At 37.1% G+C, this 27,976-nt stretch overlaps 1 protein-coding gene across 1 annotated transcript; it reads right to left on the reverse strand.

The window, feature by feature from the left end:
- RGS17 (regulator of G protein signaling 17) lies at positions 1–27,976 on the reverse strand. The gene is made up of 4 exons (XM_069488646.1): positions 27,858–27,976; positions 12,525–12,614; positions 10,806–11,040; positions 1–189 (listed from the first exon to the last, which is right to left on the reverse strand). The coding sequence occupies exons 1-4, from the start codon at positions 27,974–27,976 to the stop codon at positions 1–3; spliced, it is 633 nt and encodes a 210-aa protein (XP_069344747.1).

Genomic DNA, 27,976 nt, shown 5'->3' on the forward strand with positions numbered 1-27,976 from the left:
TTAAGATTCAGAAGAAGAGCCGGCAGTACTTTCAACAAATGACTTATAAATTTGAGAGTTCAAAAACCTTGGAAAAGAATCTCTGTGCATTAAAGTATATATCTGAAGTTGGGCATCTTCATACATGTGAGGATTAGGATCCAACAGATTTCTATTGATCACCTCTCTAACTCGAGAATCAAGACTGACCTAAAAAGAAATGAGAGCAGATACATTAAATAATATTTTTCCAAAAGACCTCAATTAAGTAACCATAGGTTTGTGACATTTAGAGAAACCTCAAAGGGTAAATCCAACTACTGAAAATCTTGAGCTCATCTTTTCAAAACCAGGTGTACTTTTCTCTCCAACAGTTGAATTAAACAAACAGAAGACAACCAGAAATTTAGTTTATAGATACCTCAACTTACTTGGATTTACCTTTTCTATGCATTCATTCAGGAGTTTTTTGACACTTTGTACTCATTGTTGAAGTACCAGAGAATTCCCTAGCCAGAATGTGTATTCACCACCTCCTATTCTGTGACTTCTGGGGTTACTGTCTTGTTAACAAGGTAAAAAAAAAAATCTACTGGCAAAGAAGAATCCTCTGACAAAAATCAGCATGCATACCAAATGCTGATTCCCAATAGTTTCATATCCCAACAAGTCCTACTGTGTGAAAAGTAAGAAACTAGGAATGTGGAAGGGCATAGTAAAGAAATACATAGGAAACATCCTTAAACATCCAAAGATTTCTGTACTAAAGATGAAGCAGAATAACTGCTTGGAGTGGAATCTTTGAAAGGAGAAATATAAATAGGAATTCAGAATATTCATTAAAATTATGAATACAGTGTTACTTGAAAAATGTACAGAAATTAAATTCTGCATTGATTTGGTTTGTTTCCCCTTCCTCACTAAATGCTAATCCTGTTGGAACTGGTAGGATATGTTGGAAAGGGAAGTGGGGAAAAAATAAATACCAATAAAGGCATGCTTGGTGGAACAGAACTAAAGTTCTGTCCTGAAACACCACGTTAGAAAAACTCTACAACAGGCAAACAGTCACTCAGAATCCTGATCATTTTCCTCAGTCCTCACTATTGAGCAAGGAATAGGACTGTAATCCATAGTCAATTTTCTCATGATATATTCACGTAAATACAAACTTTTTCATATTTATACCTAGATATTTTGTCACAAGCATTTTGCAAAAGGCTTTTTCATTCTAGCTTCTTTTCCCACCTACTGTTTGGACTAAGTCTGAGGTCTGAAACCATCTCTGATTGAAGTTAAGCGTCTTCCATCCAGGGTCCCCAGATTCCTGAGCTCTGCAGACCATGTGGAATTGGGTTGATTGACACATCCCACAGATAGCTACTAGATTTGTCAGGAAATTGTGATCCAGACTACATTTCTGTGTAGCTGGACCAAACTACACAGGCATATCTCATTTTATTATGCTTCACTTTATTGTGCTTTGCAGATACTGTGTTTTCTTTTACAAATTGAAGGTTTGTGGAAACCCTGTGTCCAGCAAGACTATCACTGCCATTTTCCCAACAGCGTGTGCTCACTGGGTTTCTCACATTTTGATAATTCTTACAATGTTCCAGACTTTGTCATTATTATTATATCTGTTATGATGATCTGTGATCAGTGATAATTGGTGGTACTATTGTAATTGTGTTGGGGGGCCATAAACTGTGCCCATATAAGACTCAATTGATACTTAATTGATAAATATTGTGTGTGTTCTGACTGTTCTACTGACTGGCCATTCCCCTGTCTTTCTACCTCTTTTTGGGTCTTCCTATTTCCTGAGACACAACAATATTGAAATTAGGCCAGATAATAACCCTACTTTGGCCTCTACGTGTTCCAAGTTAAAGGAAGAGTTGCATGTCTTTCAATTTCAATCAAAAGCTAGAAATGCTTAAGCTTAATGAAGAAGGCATGTCAAAAGCCAAGCTAGGCTGAAAGCTAGGACTTGAGTCAAACAGTAAGCCAAGTGGTGAATGCAAAAGAAAAATTCTTGAAGGAAACTAAATGCTACTCCATTGAAAATATGAATGATAAGAAAGCAAACAGCCTTATTGCTAAAATGGGGAAAGTTTGAATGGACTAGATAGAAGATCAAACCAGACGCAACATTCCCTTAAGCCAAAGCCTGATCGAGAGCAACGCTCTAATTCTCTTCAATTCTACGAAGGCTGAGAGAAGTAAAGAGGCTGCAGAAGAAAAGTCTGGAGCTAGCAGAGGTCGGTTTTTGAGATTTAAGGGAAGAAAACATCTCCATAACATAGAAGTGCCAAGTGAAGCAGCAAATGCTGATACAGAAACTGCAGCAAGTTATCCAGAAGATCTAGCTAAGATCATTGATGAAGGTGGCTATATGAAACAACAGATTTTCAATATAGACAAAAAACAGCCTTCTATTGGAAGAAGATGTCATCTAGGACTTTCATAACTAGAGAGGAGAAGTCAATGTCTGGCTTCAAAGCTTAAAAGGACAGGCTGACTCTCCTGTCTAGAGCTAATGCAGCTGGTAACTTTAAACTGAAGCCAATGCTTATTTACCATTCTGAAAATTCTAGGGCTCTTAGAATTATAATAAATTGATAAGGCCTGTTCCCCATCAATGGAAGACTGGATGACAGCACATCTGCTTACAACAGAGTTTACTGAGTATTTTAAGCCCACTATTGGGCTGTATTGTTCAGGAAAAAAAGATTCCCTTCAAAATTTTACTGCTCAGTGACAATACACTTGGTAACTCAAGAGCTGTGATGGAAATGTATGAGGTTATTAATGTTTTCATGCCTGCTAACACAAAATCCATTCTGCAATCCATGGATCAAGTAGTAATTTCAAATTTCAAGCTTTGTTATTTAAGAAATACATTTTATAAGGCTATTGCTGATGGATCTAGGCAAAGTGAATTGAAAACCTCTGGAAAGGATTCACCATTGTAGATGCCATTAAAAACATTTGTGACTCATGGGAGGAGGTCAAAATATCAACATTAACAGAGTTTGGAAGAAGTTGATTCCAACCCTCATGGATGACTTTGAGGGGTTCAAGACTTCAGTGGGGGAAGTAACAGTAGATGTGGTGGAAACAGCAAGAGAACTAGAATTAGAAGCCGAGCCTGAAGATGTGACTGAATTGCTGCAATTTCATAATAAAACTTTAATGGATGGGGAATTGCTTTTTATGGATGAGCAAAGAAAGTGGTTTCTTGAGATGACATCTACTCCTGGCGAAGATGCTGTGAATTTAGAATATTACACAAACTTAATTGATAAAGCAGCGGCAGAGTTAGAGAGCACTGACTCCACTTTTGAAAGAAGTTTTACTGTGGGTAAAATGCTACGCAACAGCATCACATGCTACAGAGAACACCTCATGAAAGGAAGAGTCCATCGATGCAGCAAACTTCATTGTTGTTTTATTTTAAATTACCACAGCCACCCCAGCTTTCAGCAACCACCAACCACCCTGATCAGTCAGCAGCCGTCAATGTCAAGACCCTACAGCAGCAAAAAGATTATGACTCACAGAAGGCTCAGATGAACATTAACCTTTTTTAGCAATAGGGTATTTTTAAATTAAGGTATGTACATTATTTTTTTAGACATAATGCTATTGCACACTTATATGAACTGGAAAACCAAGATATTTGTACAATTTGTTTTATTACAATATTTGCTTTATCTCAGTAGTCTGTAACTGAACCCACAGTATCTCTGAGGTATGGCTGAAAAACATCTTGTGGCTGAACTGTACATTCTTTTTTTGTTGGGAATTCTTTAAAAATAAAGATATTCTGAAGTGATTGTTTAGCTTTTATTTTCTGTGTTATTGCCATATGAAGTCATAATTAAGTACAAAGTAATTACAAAGTACGAATTTTTTTTCCCAAAGGTTTTTAGTTCATATAAAAATATATTTTCTCTTTTTATGCCATAGGAAAATGTTGACTTTGGAGTTTAAACTGATTTATCTTATTCTCAAATGTGGTGTTACGGTGAGGTGAAGTCTTACCAGACACTCTCCACTGTTTTGGGAAATGGTGCCCCTACTTTCAAACTTGAGAGAACTTTTTGTTTTAATGGAGAAGGAAACCTTAGATTAGTGATAAAGAAAAGAGAGTCATTTACTTCTTAATTAATAGCATCGTTAAATATAGTAACAGTTTGTTTTCAGTAGCTGGAATCATATTTGTTAAGACAGAAAAGTAAAATAACTTGAATTATTAAATGTCTTGAGTCCTTATGATTTAACTTTAAGTTTTTTTTGCAAATTAAAAACTAGTGAAATATTGCAGAGAAAGTAGTATAGTTCAACATTTTGTAATATGTAACCAAAATGCATTTGGTATTTTCATTTAAATAATAAAATATTTACCTTAATATCTGGTTGTTTGTTTGAAAAGGTTGTTGGTCAGTCAAAAGAAGTGCAGAGAGGTCAAATAATAAGGATGAACCTCATGGGTATAACAATCATAGTTTCATCTTGTGGCATCTTTGTGGTTCAGAATGTGGAATATCTATAATACAGGTATTAGAGGTGGATGCCAGGTTGAGCCTGAGCCATAGTCACCCTAGGATTCAGGTGTGCCTGGGTGGCTTGTAAAGCCATCTTATCTGGACTGTATTGCATGAGAGACTGAGAAGTTTCCTGGATAGAAGTCGTCCTAAGGGAAGAGAAAGCTGAGTAGCACAAGACAAGAGCTATCCTTGGGCAATGAATGTCTCCTCTTACTCAGTCTCCCTAGACTCAGACGGGGAGTAGGAGAGAAGGAAGGGTACATTACGGCAATAACAGAGTTTATAAAAAAGCACTGTTACTGCAAGATAGCGCACAAGACAGCAGTGATAAGTTTGTCAGCATTTAACTGGCGGTTTTGGCAGTGCTGAAAACTTTGGCAAGTGTTGAGACATGGCAATTGAAGCTTTAAAAAAACACAAGTGACTGAGATAGGCCTTAGTGAACTTGGAAGCATTCATTCCCACAGGGAGTAGGAGACAGGGAAGAGGAAAAGCAAGCAGCTTGCAAGCATAATAACAATATCCACTGGCCCTGCCACAAATTATTGGGGAAGAAAATATAATTAGAGCAAAGGGTCCAACAAGAGTCTGGAAGTAAAGTGGAGAGAATAAAGACAGAGAAATCTTGCTAGTGTGGCCTGGGAAAACCTGGTCTAAACAGGTTTATGTACCCTGGTTGATCTTACTAGATCTCCTATCCAATGAAGGAGAATATGAAGATAGGTGAGTACTGCTGAAAGGAGTACACCAAGTTTTGTTCTAGTCATCAAGATACAACAGAAAATTTGACCCTGTGGACAAATTTGGCAGAATTATACTGAAAATGATGAATTTTCACTGAGAGTCTTTTTCTTCTATAGAGGGCCCTCCTTTATATTAATTGAGTTAATCTCCTGAACAATTTTTTTTTTACATATCATAATTAAGTTTTTTTCCCATTTTCCTTATCTTTTTTTAATATTACTGAAGTTGCTTTATTTAGGATTCTTTTCCAAGTAAAATTCTGATTAATTTTTTTCTTTTTCCATTATAAGATCATATCAAATTTTACTAATTATAACTTCTGCCTCTGGAAATTTTCTGTTTTTAATTTGAATTAAATTTGGTATTTCCATGTTAAAATTTATAGATTTAATGGATATCTAATTCTCCTATCAATATTAAAAAATTTTTACTATGTGCACATTTAGTCGCATATTATTTTGTGCTTGTTATTTTTTACTGAAAAAATCATAAATTGTAAATAAAATGGATTGTTTGAATTTATCTTTTGGAATGAAGATTTATCTAGTAGGATAAAGTATAGTAACCACATTGTTGATGGTGTCCAGGTGATGGGAAACTATATCTTTCTTGTCTTGGGGAGGATTCAGGCATGCGGTGAAGGTTACTATTTCTCATGTTGTCTGAAGTTCTAAAGTTGAGTTTACAGAAATTTACAATAGTGTCATAAAGAAAATATTAAGCAATGAAAGAACTGATCAGCATGTTATAGTTGGAAAAACACTATTTCAGGAAACAGAAGGTCTTGGGCTTGTGTTCTATCCCTATCTGATATAATTCTAATGTCTTCCGAATATTCATTTTACCTCTTTGAGCATCAGTTTCGTTTGATGTAAAGTGGTGCCATCTGTCCTCGCTGAAGGATTATTGTGAGACTCAGGTGGTAGTAACATGTGAAAGACCATTTTGCCAACAGCAAATTTAAGCCCAATGTAAAGGATTAATAGTAATAATAATAACTGATCATAATTATGATGACATTTTCCTGATCAAACACAATGTCTCTGGCTTTTGTATCAATTTGAATTTTACCTTCTCAGAGTGACCTTGCATGACTACTCCTATTCTGAACTACATCATTCAACCTCCACCCCATCATAATGTGTATCACAATTTTTAGTTACTTGTTTTCAACATGATTTCTCTGTCTTCCTAAAATGTAAGCTCCATAAGGGATAGACCAGCGTCTGTCTTGTTCACCATCATATCCCAACATCTAGCCCAGTGCCTGGCTCATGGAAAATACTGAGTAAATATTTTTGAATGTTAATATGCATGCATAAAGATATAAATCTAGGACAATAACAGTCAAATGATTCCTGTTTAAATAAACTAACTTAAATCATTGAAAGTGCTAAATTTGCATAATTTCACTTGAAGATACATACACAAACACATAAAATTCACATGTTTATCACATAAGCATGATTTTTAGATAATTCTAGTATTTAAATGGGTTTATTACTTTTTTCTCTCAGATAGTAGCTGGAAATTTATGGTGAAATTAGAAAAAGCAAACAATTCCTATTACTACTAAAATCAGCACATGGCAGAGCTTGAACATCACAGATGTAGTGGATTTTAGAGCTTTCTCCACGTCCTCATTCTACGACACTAGGAAGCTTGAGGCTCCAGAGCCCCAAAGTGAGTTGCTGAGTGTCACACAGATGGTAGGTGGCAGGACCACATTACAGTCCTGGTTAAGGACAATGCCATCATTAAGCAGATTTGTAGATAACTGAACAAATATAGTTTTCTTTAATTCAGATAAAAGTCTTATTTGTTGAAGGATTTACAATTATTTATTTTATCAATAGTTCAATGCTGTTTATAGTTGATAACAGCCTTTAAATAGAGTTTTTATTCAAGTTCTTTATTTTACTAGGTTTATCTTTTCAATACCTAATAAATATAAGCTACCACTAGGATCTGTTATGTGCAGCAAGGCTACTATTAGTCTTAAATGCCTCTTTATTATCTTCATTTGTTTTCCCCTTGAAGATAGCATTTAAAAAAAATTGCTTTTTAAAGAAATGCGATTTTTATTTAAATTTTTAGATTTTTTTAAAAATTTAAAATTTGGCCTTTTCCTCTTAAAACGTTCACTATACCAAGAACAGAAGTTATATCACCTCCTGATTGCAAACATCTCTTATTTTATAACGTAATGCTCAAATTATTACAAATGTGTAAAACATGCTCTTAAAACAATGATATGTAATGTAATTTTCAGCACATTGACTTCAGTGGCTTCATTAAGGAAAAAGTTACATATATATAAATACATTTTTTAATGCTGACTTTACATTTTACAAAGAGGAACCTGGTAACAATCAAATTAAAGTAAAATGAAGGTCTAGTGAAGAAAAATACTGTTCTGTCCAATAATAAAATCTTGACTATTTTTTAGTTATTTAGTCATTACAATTTTGTAAATAATTCAAATGTTTATATTCTTTAAAAATATTCTGAGTAAGCAGAAACAGCTATAGAATTTCAGAGGTAGAAAGGTCAGATTGTCTAGCCCCAAAATGAGAAATAGATGCTAAACCTGATTGGTTTGTTGTGGCTACCTTGAGTACTGTGTTGAGAAAGATTCTGAGGTTTAATCTGGGAACAGCAGTAAAGAGGACCATGATAATGCATGTAATTTGGTGGGGAGGATGAAGTAGTAACACAAATGGCTTTACAGCTGTTATTATGGATTAGGTTTACTAGTTTCTGTGCTCATTTTTACTACCATTTTTGTAAACAAATCAACTGAATACTGAGACAGAGGTAAAGTAATTTATCCTAGGCCACAAATTAGGTTACAGCAAAGCTAGGACTAGAATCCTGCGCACCTGATATTAGTCCACTGCTCTGACTACTATATAATCACAACTCTCTTGGTGTGACATGTGTTCTCTCTGATATTAGAAAACAAATTTTGAAAAGTGATAACTCGGTATCATCAGTTAGTAATGTATTGTAGCTGAGTAGAAATTGATGAGTTTTTGCACAGCAAGGTCAGTGAGATATAATAGTTTGGAGAGGGCTCTGAAATAGCTATAACGTGCATACCATATTGTGAGCATGAATGACTCAAGTCATTGCACACAATACCTTCATTTAAAGTATAGTTTTTTAACAATTATTTTTTATAACTGAAAATACCCACTTTTAGTTTATTTGTTTTTTGGCTGCTAAACAACGATGAAATTTAATTACTATGTTGACAGGTGAGAAATTAATTGCTAAACAAAAGCTCTTCATATAGTCTAATAATTTAGATTCTATGTTGAGAGTTATTTACAAGTCAGCAAAACATTGAATTTCACCTCTCTGTCTCTCTCTCTCCATGATATTTTGAGAGTATTAAAGAGTGGGTAATGGCAAATGTGGATATTAGGAAACATAAAGGAGAGAATAAATATAGTTATGACACTAAATATCAGTCTATGTAATCCAAGTGTGGTCATGTTCTTAATCAGGAAATAATATTTTAATGACTTTTAGCTGAAACTCAAAGTAACTTTGTGGAAATTAAGTATTTTACAAAGCTTCATCAATAACATCTGAAAATCAGGGGCCATAAGGATAATAGGGAAATGTTTCCCTTAAAACCTAAAGATTAAAAAATAGAAACTGTACAAATAAAGGAATTATATGTACTTAATATGGAGACTATTTTTTCTCCTAACATTTAAAAAAATGCAACAGTAATCATTTTAAGAATACAAATATAATACAAATGCCTAATCTAGACAACTATCACTTTAAGATGACATATTTTATATATTTTGGGGAGAGAAATGGACTAATCTTCCCAAGGACTCTGTAATTTTGTGTAATTATAAGCAAGAGAAGTACACCCTTGGGCATATTTGGATCATTTGGTTTATTTGCCATTTAATGCAACTTTAAAATCAAAATGTTCCAAGATCAATGCAATGGCATAAAATAAAATAAAATAAAAATGAGAATTATCATATTAATAAAATCCAAATAGAGTTGGTTAGATGCTGAGCTTCCACACAGAGCAGAACCTGAATGTATTTTTAGGATGCAGAATTATACCAGTGTTAGAAATGTGACATCAGTAATAAATGTTCCAAGGCTACAGAAAAATTCTCCCCATCTTGTTTTTATGGATATTTTTTATATGTTCATGTAGCAAATAAAAAATAAAACAATCTTTTGTACATCCAGTTCTACAAGGTTTCTCATTTTGTAGAGACAATTGTACTGGAGTACTGGAATATCAATGGCACTTTAACCTAACTAATAAAAAAAAATCTAAACTATTTAGGTACTGTATACCTCAGTAGAAGTGAAATAGTATATATAGCATTGTATTAGAGATTAATAGAATAGACACTAATTCCTTTTGTAGATCTCAAAGTAAGGAATATAAGGCAGAATGGGACCACACCAAGTGTTGAATGAGGGACTGATGACCAAAGCCCATGGACGTTCAGGTGCACAAGAGAGAGGTGTGGAAACTAAACCTTCTAGCCTTTCTAAGAGCAGAAAGTATCAGGTCAGTACATTTAAATGCAAAGTAAGCATCATAGTCATTTAGAAGGAAAAGACCAAAGAAGAAGAAGGTAGCATGGAAAAGAGAAGGCATTCTAGCAATGTCTTTGTTCTTGACCCACAAAGCTCTGTCACTCAGGGATCCAGGGGCCTAGTCACATTAGTAACCCCTCCCTCACCCAGTGCTTTTAACTGATAGCTGAAACACTTCTCAAGAACAAATTAATTTTTAAAAAGTCAATGGAAAAGTGCTATTTGGTTCCTAGAAGTGTTCCTGATTGATTAGTTACATTCTGGCAAGGGGAGAAAAAAGTCTACACTTTCAATAACAGAAAATCTAAATTAAGTAAAATAATTTCCATTCCCTATCCCTGCCCCAAAATATTAGTGGCCAAAAGGCCCATTTTTCAATTCTGTAAAAATTCAATCATAAACATCAAGCAGGCTTTTTTGTTTTGTTTTGTTTTGTTTTTTAGCCAATAGCAGACATTTTCAAACTAGTGTGCGTGTGCAACGCTTGTTAAAAGTGCATATTTCTGGGCTCTATTTCCAAAAATTCAGATTCAGAAGTCCTGGGTAGGCCTTAAGAATTTGCTTTTTAAACAAATGTTCCAGGTGATTCTCATACAAAGTGATCTGGAGATCACGCTTTGAGAAACACCATCCCAGAGTAAATTCTTCCTTTCCATTTTAGTTTAAGTCATAGCAAATTGTGCCTAGACAGGTTCCTTGGTGTTAGTTCTGAAAAGCAAGTGGACACAATTCAGCCAGAGATCAATGATCAAAGCATGGTGGAGATACCCAGCCTCCAAACACGGGTTCAGGGAGATTCTCCGAATGGAAGCAAATTTATCTACCCAGAGACATCTAATCTGTCCACAGCCCATGCATTACCCAACTTGGACGGCTGTCCCTCTGGGGTTATCCTTGGTTTTAGGAAGCCCACCTCAATATTTTCCAGATTTTTACCTCTTTTGGTGATAGTATAGAAATGTAATCTTCATATATCATTCTGGCCTTTTCTTCAATTACTTTTTTGTTCTGCTCTTTCTTTAAGTCTTCACAGGCAAGCCAGAAAAGCAGGTTCTCTTCACTGTATTCTGTCCGGAGGAATTCTCTGAAAAGGTTTCTTCCGGCTGGGGCCTTCATCATCTTGTCAAAATTTTGAGACCAGGACAAGACTTCCTCTGTGGTGGGGTTTTGGCTGCAGAGACAGAATGGGGCCTTTATCAAAGGGAACTTTGACCCCTGATGCTAGACCAGGTAAGGAGAGCTGCGGACGGAAAGTCTATCCATTGCTGCCATCTAGTGGTCAGTATTTTGCCACTCACTCCAGCCTGATCTGGCAAATAAATATCTGGGCAGGACTATGTCGGGTCTTGACAAAATTCATGAAGGCACAAGAGGCGTGTGAGGGAGCCAAGCATTCACATGGCAAGGGGCCATTTACAGTATGCGTGCAGGTCACCATAAATTCCTAATGAAGCCTGGAAATGTTCAAACTAACAATATGTTGCAAGTTGATAGTAACAGCGTATAAGGCTCGTAGGACAAACTGAAATTTTTCTTTGCTTCTGAGACAGATTTCTGCTTTCCAACCATAAGACACAGTTTAAAAAAAAAAATCTGGTATCCACTTTTTTCATTTGTCACTGGATCTGAAATAATACACTGCATGAACTTGTCACATATTTTCCTAAACTTTAAGAAGTTTTCTATGAAAAGTTATGAATGGTTAGCCATGAATGGAATTATCAAAGTTGGGATGCAAAGGGCTTTCATAATAACACTGGGGACTTTTTTGATATCTATGTACAGATTTTTAGTGACTGCGTAACTGCAGAAGCCACGAGTCATTAGTCCACTTGCTTATACATCAAAGCAGAGGAAGGGGAAGCTTGAAGATTCTTGTGGTTAAAATGATCCTGATCTTGCTTTCCCATTAATTGGTCTATTTATTATAATCATTTCTCAACCTAAAATATATCTGGTCAAATAAGTATTTATATTTTATTTTTTCTTACTTTTTGGACCAGGTATTTTACATAGATTTTTACTATTCCATAATGTCTGAACCTCCTTATTGACTTAAAAAAAAAATTAAAATTTAAAAAGCTTAAAAATTACTATGAAGCATGATTATTAAAACCTTTTCATAAAAAGCAGAGAGAGAAAGAAAGCACTTATAATTATATGGATAGTCTATTTGTGTTTTGATTTTGTTCCATAGGTACTGCATTTCAGCTTTTCATTTAGTAGAAAACACTTGGTCAGAGTCTGTTCTGATGGTCCAGGAGCCCGCTGGGTGCCTGACAGCCTGCAACAATCCATTCCCATCTTGTCGTGTGTTTAGACAATTCCCTTATAAATAGAACCTAAAAATTATTCTCAGAAATGGAAAATAAAGAAGTAGGGTGATTTGGGGGGGGGCTATTCATGTAATAATTTTTACTTTTTGAAAGAGAAAGATAAACTTAGGCAACATTTTAGCCAGTGTCTTCATATAGCTAATAGAAAAAAATGGATGAAAAACAATTGCAATGTCAAAATCTTCCAGATTGAGTTTGTGTTCATTCCACAAAGTCATTTTGAAGAGTACAATGAAGCAAAAGATAATACTTTGGCACTCAACAGGTGTAAATGGCATATAAATATGAGAAACAATTACTATGTGGCTCTCACACTCACCATTCCTCTAGGACCTGGATGCTCTCCATTTTTGTAGTAAGCGGAGGTCTTGCAGCATTTTCCCCTCTTTCTTCATTCCTAACAGTGAGGCTGTAAGGCAGCATAACACTTTCTTTTGTCAAGGGTAATCCAAATAGCAAAAGAAAATACTAAGTTTTGCAGGAGAAACATTTCACAGAAGATTTTACTTTCAACTGTGTGAGACTATTTCAAGCATAAAAAGAGCAATACCATTTTTAAAATGATGAGTAAGCCTGTGTCAATTAAAGGAAAGAGAATAATTTCTTAATAAAATACTAAAGTAAATCAGAATCTCAAAAATGGATGTTAACATTCTGACTTCATCCTTACATACGCAAATTACTTAAAATCTCCAAGATACTTACATGATTAAACACTTTAATACTTGATGTAAATCATTACATTAGTCTATTTATTTATTTTATATTTTTTATAGAGGCAGGGTCTCGTTATGTTGCCCAGGCTGGTCTCAAACTCCTGGCCTCAAATGATCCTCTCACCTCAGCTTCCCAAAGTGCTGTGATTACCGGCATGAGCCACAGTGTCCAGCCTACATAATTCTTTAAATGGAAAGCCACTTTGACTTCTGGTTAGTTCTATGCATAGTTTGTTTTCCACTTATTCCCCACTCCTTAATAGCTAAGAAGATAAAATGTGTCAGAATTTGATACAGATTTTGCTTAATTTACATCATCCTTCCCTGCAGAATAAGTTGCTGTCCTCAGTAACATCATTCCCCCAACTACTAAAAATCAAGCTACTGGATTTATAGGTGACTTTTTCTTTCTCCTTTCATCCCAGTTAGTCAATCTCCAATAGCTTGTGAGGGATAGGCCAGAGGGTTTGGAATAGGAAAGCATTGGGTGGGAGGAGTCTCTGCATTTCTAGGACATAGGTTTGGGAATTCTAAAGGATTATAGGATCTGGGATAATCCCATGGATTTTAGCAACCCAGAGTAAGAATTGTCCGATTCAGATAAACTGTATCTGAGCAGTGCCTTAGGGTGGAACACCCAAGGTTCTAGGTGTAGACTAGAAATATTGGGTAGTTATGGGGAGATGCTAAGAAACAAGGTGGGGAAAATGACTCAATGGTCTTGGAAAACTCAGGCTTTTAAATCAGCCAACTGATACCTCTGTCTGGAAGCCAAGGAGCTTCAGGAGAGCCTGTCAGGGAGCGAAGGAAGTTCAGATAACATCTCTTTCATTTGTTCATTCTTTCATTTATTTACTCCATGAGAGGCAATGGAAAATATTATTTTTTAGGGCCTACTATGTGCCAGGCACCATTCTTTTAGTATTGATGTTATTGTCCCCATTTTACAGATGAGCAAAGTGAGGTGCAGAGCTGTCTGGCAGGTTGGTCAAAATTGAACACTGAATATGTGACATGGAGTTTGAAGCCTACTCTTTTGAACAACCCTGTATTTTTACTGAGTGCCCACTATGAGCCAGGCCCTCTGACAAGACACTGAGGAAATATACCAGTGATTATGTGAATGCAGAAAAAGGTTAGTAAATGTGGTTGGAGTGGAAATGTGGGGAGAAGGTGTCTCACAAGTAATCTTAATCTGGAAAATCTGATAAGAGAAACTGAAACAGTGTCTCATTAATTCATTTTTCTATTCTCAGATGCAAGGGTGAGGATGGAGAGAATGCAAAGGGAAGAATTTTAGGAGGAGGAGCCTGATGCACAGGCCAATGTACAACTGAAAGTGAGACTGGCCAGGACAATTTACTGGAGAACATGGACTAAGCCAGAAAGAGAAGACAGTAGGAATTGGAAAGGATTCAGAGAACGGGCACTTCATAGAAAAAAATAGAATTTAATGGGGAAAAAATTTGAATTCTCCTCTCTATCCATTTCTAGGGACAGTGGCAGGTTCATTGGCGTAAAACTATGGACAGAAAAGTGGTGTGGCCCAGAGAGTCCTGGGAAACAGAAACTAGAGCCCATTGCTACTGAGAGCCCTGCAGGGAGGGAGCAATCCCATGGTTAGAGACATCAAAGCCTCCAGTATAGCGTAGCCATGGGGTAGGGATTCAGAGAAAGCAGTGAGATTTTTTTGGGTCTTTATATGTGGGAACCATGAATGTGTATGTGGCTTGAGGCAGCCTAGGAAACCTCAGTCCTCTAGGTTTCTATACACTTAAGTGGGGTAAGTGTTTTAGAGGAGATTCATTAATGTCTCAAAGTATCTTTGAGTAAGACTGCTTCTCCGGAATTCGATGTATTTCCAGTAATTATGGGAAATTGGATGGGTGGGTAAATACACTACTGACAATATTCTATGAAATTTCTTATATACACAAAATAGGAATTTTTGTAAATTCTAGAAAGATTTTATGTAAATAGGAAATTAATACTGGTTCTGCCAAGGTTTATTAAGCTTATATGTGTATGTGTGCACACATATTAAGACACTATAAAGAGACTGGAAAAAGAGCTCTCTTTCTCAGCTTAAATAATAAACTCCTTGAGAATTTATTGTTGTTACATTTCCACAGTGTCCCACAGAATGTGCCACGCAGAATGTCGGTATACCTCATTTCACACAACGTCTTTGAAAAATTTGTCCTCCCTTGTGCTTTTGCTGTAGAGCAACAAATCTGGAATCCACATGCATGATTCACAAGTTTCCGAACATGAATTCTGGCTCTTATGTCTGTTTCTGTGGTATTTACAAACATTCCAAATGCTACCATATTAGAGCCATCATTATGAAATATTGGATTATGTTTACATCTTTCATTTCTACAGATGGTAAAATACGGACACACATTTGGACTAAAACTACTTATAACAGACATTCAATAAATGCTTAACTGTTTGCTGTTGTGCCATCTCTTGATCTAATACTGAACACTATCTTGCCCTGTAGAAAGAAATTGAACTTTAACCAGCAAGTTGTCCTTTTAATTAACTATCATTTAGTAATGTTCTTAAAAAATGGTCTCAAGGTTTCAATTATCAAGAACCACTGAAAATGCCATTTTAAGATGAAGAGAAAGGGAGAAAATAGACAAGGAATTGATACTGGATTGCTTGTCTGTTCTGATACTAATGTCTGTCCCCAATTTCACTTTATCCTGCTCTAAGTAGTATAATTTTTTAAGATAATAAATTACTAAGAATTTGCTCTAGATCAATATGTTGTATGTGTTTGAGAAAAGCCCTACAACAGAAGCCCTTCTTCTAAGAGGAAAAACACCAAACTTAAAAGTTGTGAGGGGTCACACAGAGACGTGTTTTTGTTTCCACTTTTATGTATGCAACATTTTAAATTAACATTTCTACTTTTTAAGCAGTTAAAGTCACAAAGAGAACAAAATGCATACACAATGCTCATGATAGGAGTCTTGATCAAAGCTTAAATACTTTAAGGAAGAAAAATCCAATAATCTAGGCTAAATATGCTAAATAAGGACTGAAAATCCTATTAGATATTTTCTAAAATGGAGACTTTGAGAAGGGAGGGAATGCATGTGGTACATTTCAGAAAATAAGGAAATGTGCTCTCTCTGTGGGTGAGTGGGTTGTTTATAGGGGAGGGTGGGTAATGGGGTGGGAAAAACATTACCTGCTGCCAATGATAGAGTTTATCTACTGATTTGTCATGCTGGATATGTGCAGGGTCTATTTTCTTACTATTGTAAGAAAAACAATTGGTTCTTTAAAACAACCCTTAAAAGCGTTGCAAATATGATGAAAACTTCGCAGTAGCCATGGTAACTCTAGGATGGAGGCTGGTCACAAAACCACATATATTTACAGAAAAATTCAACTAAGGAATCAATAAGATACTTAAATTTAATACGGTATGACATCAAGGCTCTAAGAAAGAACCACTGTCATTGGTGAGAGCAGACTATTCCATATTTTAATATTCTCACATTGTATTATCAATCTTTTCTGTTCATTTAACAGCTTCTACCACAAAGTTCCCAATGAAACCATAAAATCAACATCCTTCAGGTTCTCAAAAAGAATTGGTAGATTTTTCTTTAGAGCTTTCATTTTCATCATTCAAAATATCATAGTAAAATAGCACAGCTCTATTCAGGAGTTAACAATAACTTACAAATATGTATGAAACACCTGGTTTGTGCAACATTGCCCGGGTTGGAAATACAAGATGAATAAGACAAAGGCTCTGCTATCGAGGCACTCAGACAGGTAAATAAACATCACATGGCACTGCGGTAACAACAAAAATAGAGTTATTTACGTGATGTTTCTTAGACACGGGTGTGGTATCTGTACTCTTGCATGAGAGAATTGAGAAAAGCTACACAGAGGAGCTAATGATTAAATAGGGTGGCAAATTAGCAGGCATCTACCAGGTGGAGACCTGGACAAAGAGGCTTCCAAGCAGAGGGGGATAACATCCCACAGGGGCTGGGAGTTGTAAAAAAGCATGATGCAAACATAGAACAGAATGGACAGACAAGATGTCCCAGGGCGGGGCAGCAGATTAGAATGGCAGTGACCTATGTGGTATGCAGCGGGCCGAGAAAACAATGAAGTTGACTCCAATGCAGAATATACCTCCTTCAGGATGATTTTTGGCTTTCTGTGCTTTATTTTCCCCACTCATAATGGGGATAATGGTAGTGACCTACTTCACAAGGATGTAAAGCAAGGAATAAAAACGTGTGACAAAAAGGCAAATTATTACAAATGCTTAATTACATGGAAGAACCAATCGGCTGCATAGGAAAATGACAATTCCAAGTTTACCAAAAAGCTTTTTATTTCAACCCGAGAAAATAGAGACTTACACTTTGCTATTATTCCAAAACACTTTCTCATACGTAATCTTACTATTTCTTCCTCACAACAGTCCTGTTAGGTAAGCAGGGGACTTGCTATTAATCATTCCCATCTTATTTACAAGGCAACAGTCACGACTTTGCGATATCCACAACTCAAATGTATCAGAGCTAGGATTGGAACTCACATCTTCTGCCTTACCATCTCATGCTCATTCTCACTCTGCAACGCCACTTCTCTTTACATGAGAGAATTAATTGTGGTATGTTACTTTTTCAGCTGTTTACACAAATTTATTTTTCTTAAAGGTTTGGAAAGGGTAAACCTCCTATTACAAACCAGGACACTAAGTGTAAATCCGCCCCAATAGAATATCACTCCATAGGAGTTGTTGCCCAAAGCACTGGATTTATGATGGATATTGGTGAGGAGCAACTCCCTGGAATTTGAGATTACCATAAAGGAGTTGTTACAGAAGGTTTTGACAGCAAAGCTTGAAAGAGGAAGAAAAAATGGGAATGGCACTAATGACTATAGACAGGGTGTTGCTGTACCTAAGGAGGGCCTCCTTGGGAAGTTCTACTTCCTTCCACCAGCAAAGATAACTTAGGGAGAGGGGAACAAGGAAAAGAAAACAGAACTGATGCATTGCTTACAAGACTATTAAAAAACAACAAAAACAAACAAACAAACAAACAAACAAAAACCCAAGCACCTGAAGGTGGGACAGTTACCATATAACATCCATAATTTCCAACACATAGAAACTCAGTGTCAAATCTGTGACTTGAACTTCATCTCTTCGATTTCTACATTTTTATTAATATAATACAGCTTGGTTGTGAGTAGGGTATGTGGGGATGGGAATCGTGGTTAGAAATACGTGTTTGGAAATGTTATACACCACTTGTCTAAAAAAACCCCCAAGCTTGTCTAAAAAAAAAATCCCACACTGCCACTATAAAGACTCCCCCCACATTTTATAATCAAGTATTGTATGTCATAAACAAGTATTTCATTTGGCTTAATCTTTTGTTTCATGAATTTAAACTTCTCAAGTAAAATGATGAGCTGTTAAAAATCTGTCCACTAGATGGCTGTGTTACCTTTATAAATACAATATCTAATCAGAATAAAGAAAATCTGAAGAGTTTCTGGGAATAATTACCCTTATTTGGGGGCGGGGACCCTACTCTTATTATGTAAGAACTTTTGATAATTATATCTTTCTAAGGATTTTAAAAGAGTCATTCAATCTTTCTGTGAGTGTAATAATCAAACTCGAGGGGAATAAGTGTAATCTTGGAAGTGTGCATAACTGCGACCATTTTTCCTTTTTGGTGTTTAGAAAATGTTCTGAATACACCCTGTCCCAAAGTCATTTGATTTAGGAATATTTTAGTCTTAAAAACAGGCAGGCATAATCCTATTAACATTGTCCTTATCCTTTCCAATAATAAATTGCTTTGCACTCTACTCTCATGCTGGGGTAAAATGGAACTTAGGTTATAGGTTCTTAGAACAAATTAATTAGAAAAGGTTTTTAACTACCAATAGGAAATATTTTCTATTTAAAATGTTTTAAAATAGCCACTATGAGAGTGGGTTCTCTCACTTTCAATTCCAGTCTGGGTTGTATAGAAACATTCACCACTTCTTTTGACACATGGAAACTGAAGATAAATCTATTCATTCTTTGATTCTCTCTCTCTCTCTGTTGCTAATTTCTCTCTACGTATGCATCTGTTTGAAAAGATGAATTTCAAAAATTCCCTGTTTTTATCTGTATTAAATTTTCATTTCAAACCCCAAGCCACGTATTTACGTTCATCGGCACATTTATTTGATTTAGAATGCCAACTGCATTTAACAAATAATTACATGGTGAAAATCCAGACCCACTCTGTAAGCTGACATTTAATTAGATAACCAAAGCTTATTTGGCATGAACAGGGTTTCTTCATTTTTTCCTTAAAATTAAAAGAATTATAGGACTGAAGTAGATACACTTTACATAAATCCATGCCAGTCATCAGAATCTTCTACTTCAGTTCTCAGGTTAATTGAAATTCTATTTTCAGCTGTTCCTTCAACCCACTGTAATTTCCCCTGTAATTCATAATTAAGTTAGTGGATACCTTTGTGGGAAAGCAAATATCTTGGAGGTGAAAAGGCCAAATGGACTTCTATTTAGTTAGTTCATACTGTTATTAAAATGGCATGTCACCATCTGAGTCTTCACATGCATTAGTTAAGTCGGAGCTCAACTTCTGATTTTGGAAGCTTGTTTCCCTATCATAAAAAGCGGAATGAAAAAGTTAGAACTCTAGCAGTTAATATCCAGAAATATATCTGATAGCCAGCGGGGTCTTCATTCATTCTCTCACTCATCCCTTCCCCGGTGTTTTCCAGTTACTGTGTGTATGAGTATGTATGGGATGGAAGTGGGGAGTGGGGACATCCTTGGGAAAAAAGTATTATTGAAGGCAACATGCTGATCTATAGGGAAACAGAACTCCAGTATATAAAACTTACTCTCTGGGAGTCCTGTGTCTGTGTGGGACGTGTTCCAGGGACGCTCTGATTTATACCTGTGCTGATTAATGTGAGAGTTGGAGACAAAGGGCAAAGTGATACGAAGTGCAGAAAGAGCAACTGTTACATTAACTGACAACATGTAAATAGAGCATTGCCAAGCATACAATGGTCAAATCCTACAAAGTCTGGTAAATTCCTTTGGTCTGAGACTTGTGAGAGGGACAGAAATAATACCTATCAATAAAAGGTTATGCAGAGGGGCTCACAGCATGCACTGAACCTTAAACTAAGTAATGTATATATGTTATTAATCATATTTTACTGAGGAAGAAACTGAGGCTCAGGGAGATTAAGTAACTTCCCAAAGGTCTCATAGTTCTATGTCATAAAACTGGGACATACCCAGGTGTGTCTAATTCTAGAGCTGTTCATTTCCTATCCCATGCAGCCTCCTGAAAGTCAGCTTTATATGAGAAACACATGTCATTAGAATTTGTGTGCAATCATTAAATATGGCAAGACTGCCTCTATTTAGAATGAAACGCATGAAGTTACTATTTCACTGTTATTTATGGAATTGATAGACTAAAGTGGCTCTGTACCTTTAAATAATCTACATTGCTTCAAATGAAAAGTATCAATGGCAGAAATTTGCTTTCTACTTAAGAACAGATTCTCCCATGCATGAGATGCATGTTAATATATCGTATATTAATATCTGAAACAAAGGTATGGATTTTATGGCATTGGAAATTATATTTATAACACCCAATTCAGCAGAATTATGCAATCAACTTTATTTGCACAAAAAGTGGATCTTATTGTCCTATCTGACAAAAGAGAGAACAAGTAATTCTTGGATGATTTCCTAAAATAGCAGGCAGATTGTAATAGGTCTTCCATGCCTAGACCATGAAAGAAAGTAGGCTAGGCCCAAAAGATACAATGAAGAATGTTAATAAGAGGAACAAAAATAGAGTTAATACTTATTTCAATCAGATGTAGCGGAACTATGACATTTTATATATAGGGAAAGCATAGCAAAACCATCAGTCTCGTTTTTGTATTATTGATTGGGAGATGCTTGGTGAGGTTCTTCAATATGTCCAAATAGCTAATAAATTTAGCCAGGATTTGGAAGGGTTGAGTTTTATACTGTTTTAGAAATTAAATAATTTGCTTTGAATAAGTCACAAAGGGAACTCTGACTCCCCTCAAACCAAACATTCATCCTGAAGGATCATGGTGTCTCAGAACCCTTAAAGAGGGGCTCACTTATTTTCTCAGTTAGCAGCTTTTTTCTCTCCAGGTTCCTCCTCCTCCTGCACCTTCAGAAGCTTGTTTTTTGAAAATTTCACAAATATCTCCTAGTAGGTCAGATCATAAGGTGTTCACGATTCTTATTGTACTGGACCTCCCTGGTGTATTTATAACCTCAACATTCCCTTCTTTGTGAAACTCTACTCCGTGGTTTCTGTGCCAGCCCACTGCTGTGTTTGCGTGTTACTCTCACACTGTCTGTTCTCCGTGTTCCGTGTCTGCAGCTCTCCCACTTCCCACTCCTCTACTGCTCTGTAAATGGAGGTACAACCTGAGGTTTCGGTCTGCAGCTCCCTGCTTGTCCCCTGGCATGCTCTCCAGGGCCACCACTCTCAGCTCTTGTGTACCGTATACCGGTGACTCCCAGCTTGTCATATTTAATCTAGACTTGCCCTGCAAGCCTCAAATTCATTTATACAACTCTTGGTTACCTCAAAGAGAACAAAAAATAAAATAATCAGACAAAAGAACTCTGACCTTCCATGTGTTCAGCCTTGTCCAGGGCAGAGGGAGGCGTGGCCATGGGTATGAACAGCACCGGCCCATTGCCAAGGTCAGCCCTGAAGCTCTGGCACAGCCCGGCCTATCCAGACACAGATGGTCCTCATCACATTGCCACATATAGTGAGTCAACTTTGGCTGAGATTTGAGAGACTTTTTCCAGGTCTGACCCTTGAAGCCGACTAGGGTATCTGGGGCCAGTGGACCCCGCCCATGTCTCTGTGCAGAGCTCTGTCCCCAGATGCACTGTCACACCCCTTTACCTTCAGTCTCTTTCCTCCTGTCCTCTTAGGACTCTTGGCTTCTCCAGAGGAGTGAAGCTCCCTCCACTATTAGCTTCCCCCTTTGAAAACACTCGTTTTCTCTGGAACTCCCTTTCCACATCAAATACACTCTCCTGCATGCTCAGCCTTCCCTGGCCCACTGTCTCCCACTGGCCCTGCTTGACAGGGAGCTCTCCCAGCTCTCCGAGGCACTGCCTCTCTCAGGGTTCTCTTTTAAAGAGGTGGCTCGTCCCACGCTTAGGCATTTCTGCTCACGCATTCCTCTTCTGTACCCTCTGAGGCTTATGCCGTTTGACTTCCCCTTCCCGCCTCTCCTTCGCCTCTCACAGCTCTATGGTCCCTTCCTTCCCCTTCTGACCCTGCAACTCATGGGAACCACGCACAGGTGTCCCCACAGGCGTTCCAAGGTACACTCCAGGACGCTTCCTTGTTTCCTCACTGACTAGCTTTCCCTGGCTCTGAGCCAGCTCACCTTCTAAGCTGGCTCTGGCTTGAAATGATTTAATCGTCTGTCTTTTCTCTTCTGGCTCATTGTTCTTCCTACTCTCCTGAATAAGACTGGAAATAATATGTTCATCTATTAGTTTGTTTCTTTCCCATCCATCTTTCCATAGACGATCTTAATACTGCAATGTCACACTCAGAAAATCTTTACACTTACAGTAAACAGTCAAAAAGAGTGCATATAATATACCTTCCATGGAAAAGGATCAAGTTAGTTCTAATTCTGGCAGCTTTACAATTGGTGGGACTCTGGTCATATGTAACATAGGCTTGGCAGGAGCAGGTGTAACACTAAACTTTTAGAGGGTGACCTGGGAATGATACCAAATATTCGTATCTAGATTTAGTCACTTAGTGAGACTTTGTTCCCTGTCATTGTAGAGGTGGGGGGACCTGGTGAAACCTGGGGAAGTGCAACAGTGCCAGGCAATGAGAGACTTTCAATAAATTGCGAATGAGAAAATTAATGAATGGATAACATAAAGAAGATTCATCGTCCTAATGTCCACTTTTTGGTTTTGTGTATACAGCCTGGAAAACCTGGGTTCATTTTGATAGATGCTTTTTGATTCTGTAAAGTTCATATAGTTGATAGAAACTGGTGAGTTACCCCTGCCATGGCAAGATGAAGTTTCAAAACTGTAGAATTCTTGGTAAGGGGCAGTTATGATGATCTGTTGACAGTACTTCGGAAATCCTGTGCACGGTGACTTATTCCTGTGGAATAGCTTATGCTCCCATCGAGATGAATCAGCCCTCCCAGGGTGGCAGGTACAGAGGAGACCATTTACTCACTGGTGCCTCAGATGAAATGATTCACCTTGCATGTGTGAGCGGTTTTATTTCCAGGGAGTGGTTTCTTCACCATGGTGCAATCATGGATTTTTGTTTTTCTTTTCAAAAAATATCCTTTGACTTTTAAGGCATGCATCTTACTGTTTCCATTGGCAGAGAGCTAAAGTGTGACAGCATCAGAGGATAAAATAGGACATTTTTGCACTGTTTTGAATTAGGGAGGCTGTGGTACTTGTTAAAAATGGAGGGAGGGGCACCCAAAAGCATGTTTCTGAAGTGCCTAACATTCACTTCGTGAGATCTCTCCCATGGTCTAGGAACTCTGGGAACTAATGTGTCCAAAAGAAAGACAATTTTAGCTTTCAAAGGGCTAGCTAATTTACTAAATTCAGTCTGTGACCAATCTCTCCTGAGAAGAATCCAGCACGGTGGGCCAAATCTCATAGGCAATACCCAGTAGTTCATGGGACTGTGAATTCAGTTAGGAAAGTTGTATTTGGAAATGGCTCCTATCAAATCTGGAAATGAACAGTTTGGAAGTGTTGCATTAATGTAGACTGAACAATGGCCTGGATAGTAAGAGGCGTGCATTCTAGTGCCACCTCTGTCCCTAGTGAGCCCAGTGACAGCAAGCAAGCCATCAGTTTCCTTACCTGTAAAATTAGACACAGCATTTTCCAAATATTACTTTTTTTTTAGCGGGGCCATTTTTTCCCTAAACAAAAGCTTATATCTGAGTCTAATATGTAAAACAACTAAAGATAGCACTATTCTCTTGGAAACTGCAAGTAGCAGTCAGGGCTGTGGCCAGCAATACGTGGTCCTCTCCTCCCACGACCATCATCTCTTACCACCAAGAAGTGCCAAGCAGAGGTCAACGTGAACATTTTGGATAGATGGCAGCTGAGGTCTCCTGAGTTCTAATTTTTTACTACTAAACATAGGGAAATCTGTCTTGCTCAATGGGACACCACTAGAAGCGGCCAGTTATTAGAGAGGGATTAGCATCTAAAACTTTATGTGTAAAAAAATAGCCTGTGTTATTTCAATGTAACCTCTGATGTTACGAGAGGGTTCACAGGACAAACTGAAAATTAGCTTTAAGCTCAGAATAAACTTTGAAAGCTCTATTTTCCTATTTCCATTTTGATGCACCCCATTTGTGTAAGCACACAGCAGTTTCTAGTCTGCAAAGTACTTTGACATGCATTATCTCACGTGTGAATATCGGCACAACCTCACTGATTCACGGTCCTGACTGAGGGTAATTTGAGAGGAGCCCACAACATCTTTCGTAGGTTTCTTTCTCATAAAGAAAAGGGAAGAGGGGGAGAGCCTGAAGAGGCAAGTCATTCTGTTTTCCAGTGACAACCCTGAACCTCTAGACAAGGGTCCTAACAAAACTATCTCTTCACCTGGTCAGAAAAAGCTTAGTTCCATGCATAGAAGGATTTGTACATTGACAGATTGTCCACCTGGTGGCCCAGCTTCAGGCGTCCATCACTCGTCTAGGTAAGACAATTAAATGATCTAAACCTCATCCTCTTGCTTCCTCTCCTTGCAGTGGAGGCCTATGAGGAGATAGGGAGAGAGACTGATTGGGGAGGAAGTGGTTTCTGGACAGAGATAGAGAACGGATCAGCTTGGTAAGTCGTTCTAAAGTTTATCCAAACTGTTCAGAATTTTGAAGGAAATTGTGGAAACATTCATCAGTGATGTACTTATTCTCTGTATCCTCCCCCAAAACAAAGTGCAGTGGTAATTTTAAAAAGATGGAATAGATTTAAAAATAAGAGAAGAGCTGACAATGAAATATAAATGAGAAATGCAAATTTGAGGGAAATATATTGTTTAAAAAACCCGTAACATGTGAAGCTGGAGTGAGGTATTTTATATTTATTACTAGATATAGAAATTTATATTCCTACCACTCTATTTCCTAAAAAGGAAGTAAATTCAGCCACATGACAACTGTTCCTATTCATGAATGACAGTTATTTCATTTTTTTTTAGTGGCTAAATTATATTTTTAGTGTTTCTTTTTGTTCTGCTCCTTTGACCTAGCCTGGAAAATCTGAAGAACATTTATTTCTTTTTCTTTTCACTCCAAAAAGCCATTACAATTTTCTTTCCTAAACTCAAAGTATAAAAATAACAATATTCTTAAAATGCATGTGTAAAGGACATCTTCATTTGCAATAAGACAATGTAGTCATAATTAAAATCCATAGTTCCAGGCAATTTAACTTTCAATGTTTTTTCAAAATCAAGTTGTTTATATTAGAAATTATCTATCATTTGCCATATGTAGAAAGACTTGTAAATTTATAGACTGTACATTTTATGTCATAGACTTAGACATCCATCGCTCATTGCTAACAAATGCAGTTCCTGACAAGGATGCCCTAGTCTAGAACTAAAAGAGCACGAGCCAATGCACCATGTGTTTGGGAATCCACTCTAGAGGTGTGGAGAGTTGACACACCTTCCAAAAGCCGTTTTGTTCTTGATCCATCGTCTGTGTTCTGTGACAATCTGATGCTCCCGAGCTAATGTTGAATGTTTCGTTATTTAATGTGTATGTGCTTTTAAAATTAACAAAAGCAAGTCCCACTAAATATTTGTTTGGCAGCTAACAAACACAGTGAAATGAAACTTCAGCGCTCTATACGTTCTGGTGTTTTAATCCTGAAGCAATTTGGAAACAACTTTTGGCAGGTAGATAAAATCAGACACTGATTACATATACGCCATAGTGCAAATGAGAAACAGAAGTACAGTCCCCAACATTGTGTAATAATGTATTTGCAATGTTTTATATAGAATTTAAAATAAAACAGATTTTTTTATATTATTTCAAGCCAGCTGCTCTTTAAAGAGATCTTACATTTCCAATATGAAGTGCTCCATAGCCCAGGGAGCTAACTCTTATGAAATGCTTACTATGTGTCAGACACTGTTCTAGGCTTATTATATATTTTATCTCATTTAATTTGATAATTACCTTAGGAGGTAGGAATTCTTATTACTGTTATTTGGCAGACAAGAAATCTGAGGACCAGAGAGATTAACAAATTTGCTGAAGGTTGTACAGATAGTGATGAGTGAGGACAAGATTTGAATCCGGTAGTCTGACTTCAGAACCACCATATCCAGACACTACTCGGTATTTCATGGATTAAGACTAGAGCTGGATGATATCTTCAGGAGTGGTTACAGACAGTCAAGATTACATACTGTGACTGAAATATTACCTTATCTAGAATTCTATTTCCTCCATCTGATATTGTTAAGGCTTAAGAATGAAAAAAAAAATTATGTGTGGCTTTCCAACAAAGAATCATAATCCAGAAAGCAATTTTGATATTTATAAAAACTACTTTAGACCATTCAGATTACTGCAATATCTGATGGTTTTCTGGAATCCGAGTTTTCTACAGTGGGTGGAGCTTGTTCACCATCAAGGGCGCCACTATAGTATAACACTTTTCATCTTCTGTTTTTGTCATAGTGATACACATTTTTGCCATCATATCAAAAAAATACATTGGGAAACTGTAGAGATCACACGTATGACAATGACTCAGGCATATGGGCCTTTCTTTAGGTTTTGAAATGGGCCAGGGAGATCTAGAAGACTTTGGCTGGTCTAGAGGATCCCTGTGGGATTTTAAAAGACCCCAAGACGTATGGTTCAAGGGAAAGTTCCTTAAATCTAGCATTCCCCTGAGGAATGTCATCTGCATAAATGTTAGGGGTTTGGGATTCTACTGATTTTCTCATTGAAAGGCGCTTCGAGAATTTGGAACTGGAGCAGGTTCTCTGAGGTCCCTGGAGCATGGACATTTAGCACTAGATGGGACCTTAGAAATCAGTTTGTCTAACTCTTCATGGATGTGTCAGTGAGGAAACCAAAGAACAAAGAGATTACCACTTTGCATGATGTCCCAGAGCCTGCCAGTGATAAAACTGCAATGGAAAGCGGGTTCTCTGGTTCTAGGTTCAGAATTCTTAATTAAATGACTTGGCCTTCATACCAAGGATAGCTCCTGATCTTTCAGATGGGTGGTTGTGAGCCTGTGGCTCTTCTCTCATCCTTATTGGCAGGAGTTAGTTCTGTGGCTGAGGTTGCCGCCCTGACTCACAGTTATCTGACTGAATGATCAACACCCTACCAAGTGGTGCACGACTAAAAGTCAACATTGAATACTATCCTACTATACTACTAGATGTTATCTTAATGTGCCTGCATCATCTGTAACATTGGAGAATATTGTTTATTGACAAATGTATATATATATAACAATAATCTTATTTTTACCCATATCTTTAAGAAGCATGGATGAAGAAAACCATGATATAAAATAATTTTTCATGCTTTACCTTATATCAATTTAAATGTAGATTCTGAGGAAATAGTATATTTTGCTTGTGGAAATGTTTGCATTATACCAATGATAATTTTCAATAATCCCTACTTGCAAAGGGAAAAAAGAGGCATGTTGAGAGGTTTCTGTGATTTCAAGCTTTGGCATGCACGTTCACACTAGTGACTACCTAGCGCAGGTGTGGCATGGCACACGTAGCGAGACGTACCAGGAGCAGCTGCAACAACAGCACCAACAAAAGCAACATGTGTTGTTGGGCCTCTGGTTTCCAGGCGCTTGAGACACAGCAGGTGTTCCTTCATTTTGTGACTGCTGCCTTTTTCGCAT

The sequence above is a fragment of the Eulemur rufifrons genome, chromosome 15 (genome assembly GCF_041146395.1).
Source record: "Eulemur rufifrons isolate Redbay chromosome 15, OSU_ERuf_1, whole genome shotgun sequence".
NCBI lineage: Eukaryota > Metazoa > Chordata > Mammalia > Primates > Lemuridae > Eulemur > Eulemur rufifrons.